The sequence below is a fragment of the Hirundo rustica genome, chromosome 11 (genome assembly GCF_015227805.2).
Source record: "Hirundo rustica isolate bHirRus1 chromosome 11, bHirRus1.pri.v3, whole genome shotgun sequence".
Taxonomy (NCBI): Eukaryota; Metazoa; Chordata; class Aves; order Passeriformes; family Hirundinidae; genus Hirundo; species Hirundo rustica.
In genome coordinates, this window is record NC_053460.1 from 1,322,832 (window position 1) to 1,334,899 (window position 12,068).

Sequence of the window (12,068 nt, forward strand, 5' to 3'; positions counted from 1 at the left end):
GCCGCTCCCGCTGTTCCCGCATGGCTCGACAGCACGAGCGGCTGCTGGAGGCAGGGTGCACGGATCTCCCCCTCTCCCTGGGCAGTACTTTAATGCATTCCAGCCAGTTTCACACCCAGGCACAGCATGGCCCTGAAGGCTGTTTGAGAGCTCCCTGCCCTAAACCCAGCCGAGCTGGGCCAGCCGGCTCACGAGATAAGATTCCATTTTCCACGCATGGAAATAAAAGGTTGTAATAAATCCTTTGAAGGCCTAAATCTGGGTGATTAGAAAATGCATATTTTACCCCCCTTCCCCGTTCCCATTTTACCTCTTTATTAGGAGGGTGGTTTGTAAAGAGCTGGGAATCCCTGCCTGGCACTCGGCCCTGGGATTTGTTTTCCTGCGGTCTCTGCCCCGCGCTCCTCCGGGAGCTGCGGCATGGAGCTGCTAATGGACTCTAACGGAATTAGGGAAGGCTCAGAGCAGCGTGTCCTTCGCTGGGAAGCAGGGAAGGCACCGTGGATTCCTAACAGAAACGTGGGACACACAGGGGAAGGTGAGGTTTGAGGAGGCGACGGTGTCTTCTTGGGCTGGGGAGTGGTAGGAGGACAGACATCCAGGAGAAAAGCCACAGAGCTTCAGGTTCCAAACAGGTTTTAGAGAGATCCACTCAAACTCGACCAGATGCCTCCTTCCCCCTTCACCCACCAAATGCTCAGAGTCATGGAAGTGTCTGGGTTGGAAGGACTTCGAAGTTTATCCAGCCATGGGCAGGGACACCTTCCACTGTCCCAGGCTGCTCTAAACCCCACCCAGCCTGGCCTTGGACACTGCCAGGGATCCAGGGGCAGCCACAGCTTCTCTGGGCACCCTGTGCCAGGGCCTGCCACCCTCCCAGGGAAGGATTTCTCCCTGATATCCCATCTAAGCCCACCCCCTTTCAGTTTAAAGCCATTCCCTGTGTCCTGTCACTCCAGCCCTTATCCTCTCCTAGCAGGGACCTCAAAAGGGACCATGAAGCGAAAGCATTTTGACTTACAGGGAGGAAAGAAATGCTCCTGCAGCCCTGCCTCCTCCCTGCTGTGCTGCTCGGCTTGGAAGTGCTTGGCATTTTTCCCCACCTTGTAAATAAATGATTAGTGTGATCAAAATAATTAAGCAACTGAGCCCTTAAGTGACTAATAGAAGACAATAATTTATGTATGTGAGGTTTATGGAAGTGACGGAGCCCTTTTTCCTCTTCTGCCAGAGCAGTAACTTTTTCCTGGTGTTTGTTGGGCTTTCTTTAACATACCAGAGCACAGGAAATGATCCAACAAAGCCTGAAGGACTGATCCAGCTCCGTCCCGCACCCCACGGCAGGCTGTGGAGCACAGACACCCTGCCAGGCTCCCCACTCCTCTGCTGGACCTTAACTGCCACCAGCACCTCCAGACACCTCCCTGTCCCCTCAATGTCCCCTTCAAGGCTTTGGTAGCCCAGAGCCTTGTCCCAGAATCCCAGGATCACTGGAAAAGAGCTTCAGCATCATTGAGTCCAAGCTGTGCCCAATCCTCACCTTGTCACCACCCAGAGCACTGAGTGCCAGCTCCAGGCATTGCTGGGACACCTCCAGGGATGGGGATCCAAACCTCCCTGGGCAGTTCCAATTCCTGAGCACCCTTTCCATGGAGAAATTACTGCTGCTGTCCAAGCTGAGGCTCCCCTGGCCCAGCCTGAGGCCGTTCCCTCTCCTCCTGTCCCTGTTCCCTGGGAGCTGAAGGTTCCCCTGAGCCTCCTTTTCTCCAGGCTGAACTCAGCATCCAACCCCACAGACCTGGAGAGAGCAGGGCAGCTCCAGGCTTGGCCCAGACTCTGCTTTTCCAGATCCCACCACATCCAGGCCTGCTGTGGGAGGTGAGGACATCTCACCTGCCTCCTGGAGGAAGCTGGAGATAATAATCTGCTTGCCAGTGCCTTTAATCACCAGCTCCCAGGGCCACACTGGAGTGGATGTCCTAGGACTGGGAGGTTTGTTAGAGCATTACCAAATTCCCAGGCAATCTGAGCTTTCCTGCACATTCCTAATTAAAAATTCCCTGCTAAGTTGCCTGTTTTTGTAAGGGCGTTATCGTTCCTCGGAGCTCCGCGTCCTGCAGCATCCACACAAGCCTGGCAGGAGGCAATTCAGACACAGAACAATTTTCCTCCTGCTGGAGAAAGGCAGATTTCTGCTCCTCAGGGACACAGCACAGAGAGAGTAAGGAAAAAATGAAACCCCAACCTAAAAACCCCAAGCTCAGGCTGTAATCTGCGAGGCCACATTTCACATCTGTTTTTGCAATGTTAACTTTTATAAAAGGGCTGGGAATAACACAATCCATTTACTTTTCATTTTGGAGAGTTATAAATTTAAAAGCGAGGCTGGTGTACAGTGGAGCTGGAACGCTGAAACTTATTTTCAAACAACCCAACCCTCTACTTAGAGCAAATGTTGCTCCACTGAAAACAAAAGTGATTGTCTATGTTTTTTAGGCAATACCCTTTTTTTTTTTTTAAGTTCCCAGCCTGATCAGCTCCAGATGATCCCAAAAGCATGACAGAAAACAAGCCAAGTTTGGGAAAGGTCAGTCCTCCCCGCAGTTGTCCCACGGACACAAAACCTCTTGATCTATATTAACACCATAAATTAAACATGTAGCACTATTGCAGAGATGCCAAGAGCTCTCCACGCTGCTGTTCTCATCCCTCTCGTCCGCAGGATTGCCGGGATAATGAACGAGGCGAGGTGTCAGCACATCTTCCCACCCGCCCCGCCCTCCTCCTCAGGGAAAAGCTCCTGAGGTGCCGGTTCCGGGCTCGGGGCGGGCAGGGCACCAGGCAGGGACGCAGTTCGGGGCGCACCTTGGGTTTGGTTCCCAGCAGCCCCCCTAGAAGCGTGCTCTGGGAGGCTGTGGTGAGCTGTGACCGCACACCCTGCCCCACCACCTCGAACTGCTCCCGTGCCAGCCATCCCCTGCTCCCCTGGCTGCGAGAACCCTGGCACAGAGGCAGATCCTCTTCCTTCAGCCTCTGCTTCAGCACCTCCCCACCGCGCCCAGGGCTCCTCCACTAACACCCCAAATCTGCCCTCAGCTACCAAGAGGAATATTCTAGTGGAAGGTGTCTGTGAAGGAGATAAGCTTCATGCCTCCAACCCAAACCAGTCTGGGATGCTATGGAAGAATAAAACAACAAAAAGTTTCGTACAGATCCTGAGGGTGCCGCGACAAAGGTGAGCTCCAAGGAAACACCTGTGGAAAGAGGGTTCTTCTTGACAGATGGATTCAGCTTCCACGTGCAAGGAAATATTCTGGAATCGAGGCTGTCCCTGTGATGAGAAGAGTTTTCAGCTGAGAAACAAGGGGACACGATGCTACTGCAACCTCTGCCTCCCACTTTTACTACCAGGAAGAAATAAAATAGAGCTATGGCCACAAATGAAAAAAAAAAAATAAATAAAATCAGAGGGCAGACAGAAAGAAGGAAGGAGATATAAATATATCTGAGAATGGAATCACTTCCCCAGATGAGTAAGAAACTGCATGTGATCAATGAGAAGCAGCTAAAATGTTTATACAGGAACAAAAGCAGCCTGGGCAATGAAGTGGAGACTCTTAAATTACTTGGGCAGGACACAAAACAGGATCCTGAGGAGATGAGAGAAATATGGCAAAAAAAAAAGTGATAACTGGAACATACACAAGTGCAGCGTCCAGCACTGCCAGGGGTTTGGAAGGAGGTTTGGAAATGGGAGGCAAATGGAAAATGGGAATAAATGCAGAATGTTTTTATCAAAGGTGGATTGTGCCAGAAATGCTGAGGGCTGGGGCTGCAGATAGAAGAAAAGCTGCAGATCCAGTCCAGACTGCCTTCAACAACACATTCCCTGCACTGCCTGATGGAAGAGATCATGGAGCTGAGGAAAAACTCCTCATGGGAGGTAGAATGGGGATGCTGGAGGGAAAGTTCACGTTGAGGTACCAACACACGAGGATGGGATGGAGCAGGGCCAAGAAAACCGGTGAAAAACTGGAGGAGAGCTGGACGTGCACGAGCACTGAGGGCAAAGAATGAGCTGGTCTAGGCTGAGGTCTGCACGGGATAGGAGAGGAACAACCCAAGGGTTCTTTGGCTGCTCCTCTGGGGCAGCCAGAGACGGGATTCCCGCACCAGGTGATCACATCCTGGCCATTCCCAGGAATGCCAGGCACGGGGGGCACATGCCCATCTCCGGAGAAGAGCCAGCTACAGCCTCACCAGCTGCTATGGGATTACCCGGATGGGTGAGGAGAACCCCACAGACCTATGCCAGCCACGGGGGTGCCCAGCACCCTGGGTTCTCCGGAGACCTGGGATGAACAGGAGCGAGGTGGGGCCGCTCCGCAGGGACACCACGGGCCCAGAGCTGCAGCCACCACCGCGGGTGACAGCGCCAGCCCGCCCCAGCCCCGCCGGGGCGCCGCCAACCAGCAGCAAAGCAGGGAGCAGATGGCACGGACACGGGGGGCACCGGGAGGAGGGCACAGAGATGCCGGCGGCTTTCGGGAGGGACGGCCGGCCGCGGCCGAGGCGGTTCCCGTCCAGGACGACAGCTTGCATATGGATAAACAACGAGATAATTACAACCTTTGCAAGGGGTGGGGGGGAAAAGCCCGTGGCACGGCGTCCTCCTGCTGCCAGCTCCTGCAACCCATCCGTCCCCACGCTCCCTCGGCAGCCTTGGCACGAGGAAATTGCTCGCCATGAAAGCCCTGGCTACAGCCCTGCCTTGGCTACAGCTGTGAAGCCATTTAGCTATTGATAGCCCCCCATTGTCAGCGCTCTTGGGCTTCGGTGAGAGGGAGCGATTTGGGAGAGATGAAAAAGGAAAAAAAGAAAGAAAAAACCAACGAAATGACAACCCCTCCAAAAAAAAAAAAAACCCCAACAAACAAACAAGTAAAGAAGGAGAGAGACAATACCCGACAGCTTGCAGGGTTTCCAGGCCTCTGCCAGCTGGGAAGCTGAGCGTATGAAATATGCATCGCACCGAACAAAGCAAACTGAAACGTTCGGAGCTGGAGAGCTGTAACCCTTTCCTGGGAGCCAGAGCCGCAGGGAGAGGTGCCAAAAATTCAGGGGAAAAGTAAGCCCAGGGGAAGAAGCACTTGGGGCTGTGGGTAAGGATCACAGAGCCTGAACGGTCAGACGGGCTGAGGAAAGCTGAGGAACTGCTTGGGATGCCAGCGGCTCCAGGAGCAGGATGTGGGATGTGGGATGAGTGAAAGCAGGCAGAGCTGCGCTGTCCCTGACACCCATTTCCACACCTCTGCTCCCCAGGGATGCTGGAGGAGAAGCCCAGAGCAGTGTCTCTGCAGGGGATAGCTGTGTGTCCCCAAACTCCTGCACAGGCACGGTGACTCTGACGGGACTGTCACCTCCTGCCCTCGCTGGGCTGTCACAGGTGTCCCCGGGCTGCGGAGCATCCTCGGCTGGCACAGAGGGAGCAGGGAGCGCAGGTGTCAGGCTGCAGCACCGGTTTGCGTGTTGGCAGCGCCGCTGCAGCCTGACCCAGCCCCGGAAACCGGCACGAGGTGCAAAACAGCCCGAGGAAGCAGCACAGGCAAACGGGAGGAACCGAGCACAGGGCTCCTGAGACGACACCGAAGGAAAGGAATCCAGCACTCCAATCAAGGGACGGGAGAAAATGCAGGGAAGAACAGAGATCCAGCAAACTTTCAGCTAAGTAGATTATCGATCTTCAGGGTGTGCCAGGAACCAGCTTTGCGAATTACAGCGGTCCCCTGCTGCAAGCTCGGGCAGTTACGGGATGGCAGAGCAGAACATTCCCTGCTCCTGCCTCCTCCTCCTCGGATGCTCCTGTTTGGATCGCACATGTCCAAAGGAAAGGGAGCAGCGCCCCAGCCTCCCGGGAGAGCCGGTGTTAGTGGGGAGGGAAGAGCTCGGAGAAGAAGAGCTACTGCGGTGGCAGCAGGAGGCAGAACTCAGCCCAACGCGAGCGGGGAAGGCGCTGGCCTTGCGAGGCTCCGCAGACAATTCCCTCGGCAAAGGCAGCGCTCTCGGCTCACTGTCGCGGTCGGGAGGGCTCTGCAGGCACAGCCGAGGTGTGAACGCCTCGCACATTGCCCTGACAACGCCTCGGCCCCGGCACAGAGATCACCTGCTCGAAGGAGCCCGGGGAGGAGACATGGCTCAGAGCCTGGCTCCTGCCGGGGTGCTCAGCACCCCCCTGGATCAGCCCCACGGTGCTTGAATCGTGGAATCATGGAATATCCTGAGCTGGGAGGGACCCACAAGAATCATGGATCCAGTTCCTGGCCCTGCACAGACCCTCCAACAATCCCACCCTGTGCATCCCTGGCAGCGCTGTCCAAACCCTCCTGGAGCTCTGGCAGCCTCGGGGCCGTGCCCATTCCCTGGGGAGCCTGGGCAGTGCCTGAACACTCTGGGGATGAACCTTTCCCTTATACCAAACCTAAACCTGCCCTGACACAGCTCCAGCCATTCCTTGGGTCCTGTCCCTGGTCACCAGAGGGAGGAGATTGGTACCTGCCCCTCTGCTGCTCCTCACGAGGATGTTGAAGACCCCTGAGGTCTCCCCTCAATCTCCTCCAGCCCTCAACCACTAAAGCTGAGCCCTCCTGTGAGAGGGGCGAGGATTTGTTCATCCTTCTCACAGGAGGCAAGGACACGGCCACGGGGTTATCTGGTGGCACGGGCAGGGTGACACCAACCAGCCCTTCCCCTCCCTGGGCCAGCCCCTGTGCCATGGAGGAGCTGATTTAAACAAAGCCGGGCCTTTCTCGGATTGCTGGAGCGTGAGGAGCGCTCGGACTGTCAGATCCTCCTCGTTTGAAATAAATTCCACTGACGCTGTGTCTCCTGACATGAATTATTAACCAAGCGTGATGCACACAGCGCCAGCAGCAGCGTCTGGGCCAGGCTCTGAGCAGGTGAGGCTGTGCCTGGGACCGCAGGTGTGAGGCACTGGAATTCCAGCATCCCTGGGAGCAGAGGTGTTGTCACCACGGCTGCCACCTGGTCACGCCGGGGAAAGTCACACTCGGTGCCCAGGGCATACAAAACCCGAACTCCTGGCGTCTCCGCGCGTCCATCTGTGCCAACGCACGCTGGGAGCGAGGACTGTTTTTCCCACCTTGTGACAGTCCCAGGGACAGAGGCAGCTGGCTCTGCTCTGCTCCTGGAAATGTTGTGCATGTCCTGGAGGTCCCCAGCCAGCCACTCTCTCCTAGGGTGGCCTGAACAGACGGGACCATTGCTCTCCCTCCAGCCTGAAGAACTCCCAGTGACGCTGGGACAAGAGGAACGGTGGGAGAGATGGGGACAGCTTCTCAGAGAGGGACCAACCCACCAGCCAATGCCCAGAGGCAAATCACCACCTCCCCACACCCTCCCTGGCTGAGGACTTGAGAATTCACCAGAACATTCAAGGGAGAGCCTGACGGAAAGTGAACCATCAGCAAGGGGCAGGGAGCCAAGGCCGGCGCTGGTGGGAGCTCCTGGAAGAACTGTGAGCCGTGAGTATGGACCTCAGCCACCCACGCTGGAGGGTGCAGGTGAGAAATCACCAGGATAAAGGGCAACTCCTCTGCCCCCAAAAGAAACCCAAGCTGCCTGAAGCCAGAGGAAAGAGTTACGTGAACCCCTGTGAAGCCCTGAGGAGGTGGTGGGCTTCCAGCACCAGACACAGATCCTCTGGGCTCCCCTCCTCTGATCACTCAGTGCCATGAGAAGGAAAGGGAAGGAGTACTGAGCAGAAAAAAATAACATTCCATATTTTTTCCTCTCATAATTCAGTAGAACAACATCCACATTTCATCCTGGAAGGAGCTGCACTTTGGGGATTCTCGTGTCTGAGACCTAATTTGTAAAGCGCCCAGGGATCCCTGGGGGGAAAAAAGCATTATAGGATCATTATTACAAGGGACACGTTATATTTCATGTCTCAGTTCCACACAAGTGGAAAAAAAAAGGCCAAGAGCAAACTCTGGGATCAGAGGACAAACCTGTGAAATGTAACACGCATCCAGGAAGTGACAAAAACAGGATTTGGGGAGTCTCCTGCTTTGCCCTCTGCTCGGCCACGCCACAGCAGTGACAGGGGGTAAAGAGCAGCAAAGAGGATTTATTTTAATAAAAGCCACAATCCCTGGTGCCTCTCAGCTGTCCCCTGGGCTGTTTTACCGTCTGGGGCGGATCCAGCTCTTACAGCATCGGAACACAAACACAACCTGAGCAAGGCCCACCCACGGGGCCGCCTGTGCTCCTGCTGGCTCCTCCACCTGCCACCACACCATTTCGACAAAAATAGAGGTTTTTGGAGCCTCTCAGCAGTGCTGACACCAGCAGCGTCTCTGCCACAGCCCAGGAAGCTCCTTTCAAACCTCAGCACGTAGGTGGCTGGATGAGAAGCCATTTCCCAGGGGAATGAGTGAAGGAACCTATTCCAGGTTGAGTCTCACGCCTGCCTGTGTCCCACCCACACGGCGTCACTGCCGGGGTAGGTTTAGATGGGATATTGGGCAGGAATTCCTGGCTGGGAGGGTGGCAGGCCCTGGACAGGTGCCCAGAGAAGCTGTGGCTGCCCCTGGATCCCTGGCAGTGTCCAAGGCCAGGCTGGACAGGGCTTGGAGCAGCCTGGGATGGTGGAAGGTGTCCCTGCCATGGCAGGGAGTGGGACAGGATGGGCTTTAAGGTGCTTCCAACCCAAACCATTGCATGATTGTATGGACAGCACTTGCCCAGTCCATAAAGCACCACAGCTATAGGAAGCCACAAAATAAGTACAAGAAACTCTATCACTGAATTCCTGGGAATAAGAACAGTGCAAGCCTCAGTCCTCGGGGTTTCAGCGGGCTGGGAAGGAGAGAACTTTCCCCGAGCGAAGAGCTTTTCCAAGTGAAGCAGCGGAGAACACGGCACTACCTGTGTGCTGTTCTCATCCCCCTGGGCGTGGACGGTGTAGGACCGAGCGCCGTCCCTCAGGGTCTCGCTGGCGATGCGCACTTCCACGCCGGGCAGCGGCGTGCCCACGGAACCTGCGGAGAACAGCACGGCAACGGGGAAACAGCAGAGTCAGGGGTGCAAGACAGCAGCTGCTCGTCTACCAGTGGTGTCTGCAGGCCCTGCTGCCACTAAAGAACTTCCTAGAGGGGGCTGTCCCTTCAGGAAGGCGTCGATCCCGCCGTGTGTCCGCATGGAAATGTCAGGGCGCTGAGCAGGCAGCGCCGGGAGTGCCCCTGAACACAAACTCCAGCCCTGAACAGTCTCTCTTGGCCACTCTTTGAGGACATCTGCACAGCTTCAGAGCCGAGAAATGAAGCTGTTTCTTTTTTTTTTTTTTTTTTGAAAAAAATGAAAGGTACCACAAAAGCTACACAAAGCTGTGAAAAGAGAGAGCACGGCGATTACTCTGCTCCTCTACAGCCTGCACCTGACAGGGGAGGCGAAGGCTTAACAGCTGAGGATTGCCAGGGATTATCTCAGTTTCAGGAGACATCAATACACTGGATAGAAAACATGACAGGAGAAAAGCAGGGATCAAAACCACCCCGTTCCTCCACAGGTTTCAATTTCAAAGCCAAGGAGCTGACACAGCGTCGCAGCGACCACTGCTGAGCTCCGAGCTGCGGCTGTGACCCGGAGCTCCCCAGCCTGCAGCTTCCCCAGCCCTTGGCCCAGCGCCTGCTCCTCCTGGGGAGCACCTGAGAGCTCAGCAGAGGACAGCTCTGCTCCTGGGACCCGTGGGTGGGCAGGTGTCACTCGGCCTCTCGACGGCACGAGATGGCTCCTGCGGCACAGCGGGGCCTGTGACCTTCGTGAGCAGCGAGAGGGACAGCAGCTCACGGCAACCTGTGGCTCAGCAGGACTGGACAGGACTTTTTTTTTTGGAGAAGGACTTTTCCCAAGGGCCTGGAGTAGCAGGACAAGGGGGAATGGCTTCCCACTGCTAGAGGGCAGGGTTAGATGGGATATCAGGGAGAAATTCTGGGCACAGGTGCCCAGAGAAGCTGTGGCTGCCCTTGGTTCCATGGAAGTGTCCAAGGCCAGCCTGGAAGAGCTTGGAGCAGCCTGGGATAGTGGAATGTGAGCTTTGAGGATGCCTTCCAAGCCAAACCATTCTGTGATTCTATAATTCAGTAACTCTGCTCTTCATTTTAAGGGATGAAGAATTTTTCCCCCTGAAGCACCTCCAGCTGATGCTTTCCAGGTCTGCCTGGATCACCTTGGCACTGGGAATTCCCCAGAGCAGGGAGAGCAGGACCCGGAGCTCAGCCCTGTCTTCCTCTCGTTGTTCATATTTCAGGCATTTGGGTTCAAGTGGCATTTTCCCCGTCCTGGTCTCATTCTCCTGCTGAAGCCCTGGAGATCTGCTATCCGTGACATCACGATTTTGTCTGCTACATTGGTCAGTTGCCATGGAAATGGATATGTCGTGGTAGCCCAGATTTATGGCATCCCTGCAGGATCAGCCAAGAGCAGATGGGCTACGAGGGAGTGAGATTTTATTGCAGCGAAACTACCCGAACAATTAGCAAATCTGGCTGGAAATAAACACAAAGCGACGCGGCAGCTCCGTGATCCGTGTCTGCTCCGCTCGGGATTGCCTTTGGCATTCTGGTCAGCACAGCCACGTCCTCCCCTCACCGCCAGCACCCCTGGGCTGCTCCCACCTCCAGGCCAGACACGGCCAGGACTCAGAGACACAGGGCTGCAGCAGGGGAAGGAGCCAGAAGTGCCCCGAGGTGCCGTGTGAGGTATTTACGGAATCAGAGAATCACAGAAGTTGGATCCCACAAGGATCATCAAGTCCAGCTCCTGGCTCTGCACAGGACAACCCTAAAAATCACACCATATGTGTTATAAACAATCTTGCACCTGCCACGGGAGGCTCCAAGAGGCCTCGAAGCAAGTAACAAGTCACAGAAAACACCCTCAGTGTTGCAGGGAAGGTTGCTGGAGTGGGAACTTCTGTGGGAACGGCTTCTCCAGGGTGAAAAACTGTGTGTGAACAGACTCCAATCTGCCCCCAAAACACGGCACGCCTGTGGGCAGGCACCACAAAGCCAGTCCTGGAAAGCTCACAGGGGGAGCAGAAACCAAAGCAAGGAACTGCCACGGGCTCTCACAGACTTGGAATTTTTCAAATCGAGATCAGCCAGATGCCTTCCTGGGAGATGCTTCCTCCCTGGATGCAAGCTGCTGACCCCAGCGTGGAAATGGGCAGTGATTCATGGGCAGCAGGGCTCCAGGGTCAATGCCCACTGCTGGCCCCAGCCCCTGGGAGTGAGACACCAAAGATCAGCAAGTGCTGGCACATCTGAGGGCACAGAGGAGGTGACGTGTTCCCCACGTGGCGTTTCGGATCGCAGTTACTAACACAGCCCCACCAATTCCTCTCCTACCTGGCTAAAGTAAAACCAGCTTGTAAAACAAGTCCCTGGTGGAGAGCTGCTTCCTTATGTTCCTGTCTGGAGAAGCTTTCCTGGTGTTTAGGAAAAGTGACAAACTTGGAAATCAACATCTGTAAAGGCTGAAAAAGCTCCTGCTATTGATTAGAGCTCCACAAACCTGACAGGACGAATAGAATTTGTGCAAAAACGACGACTAGAGCTTCCCAGGCCCATCCACCGTGTCAAAATACACCCCGTGCCAGCTCCCACCAGGTCAGCAGAAATTTGGGCCCGTTCCCAAAGGAACATCCCCGGAGGTCCCGCCCTCATCAAGCCACAACTGGGGTGATCAGAAGGGGTCAAGGCTCTGCACCGGCTTCCTTTTGTCCCCAGCCTTAATCCTGAGGGGAAACTGGGGAGAAATCTCTGCTCCTTCCCCTCGGCATCCCTGCAATTTGCAGCCCCAGGATGTTAAGCAACGCTGGCACCTCGCCCGCGGTGTCGCCGGGCTGCAGGCAGCGAGGGGGTGACACCACTCTGCTTTCACCCGCTCTCCTCTGTTTAAAAAAAGTTGTCAGCTCTTCCCAGATAAATTTAATTGGCCCCGTGCTCCGTGTCCTTCGGTATCTGGGCAGCTCGGTGCTGCTCGGT

General features: G+C 55.4%; 1 protein-coding gene across 6 annotated transcripts in view; it reads right to left on the reverse strand.

Moving 5' to 3' along the window:
- ACSF3 (acyl-CoA synthetase family member 3) overlaps nt 1-12,068 on the reverse strand; it is a 51,332-nt gene that overhangs the window by 21,858 nt on the left and 17,406 nt on the right. For all 6 annotated transcript variants that reach the window (XM_040075423.2, XM_040075425.2, XM_040075424.2 and 3 more), the window contains exon 6: nt 8,950-9,062. In XM_040075423.2, coding sequence (XP_039931357.1) covers nt 8,950-9,062 — 113 coding nt within the window. The remainder of the gene's footprint in view (nt 1-8,949; nt 9,063-12,068) is intronic.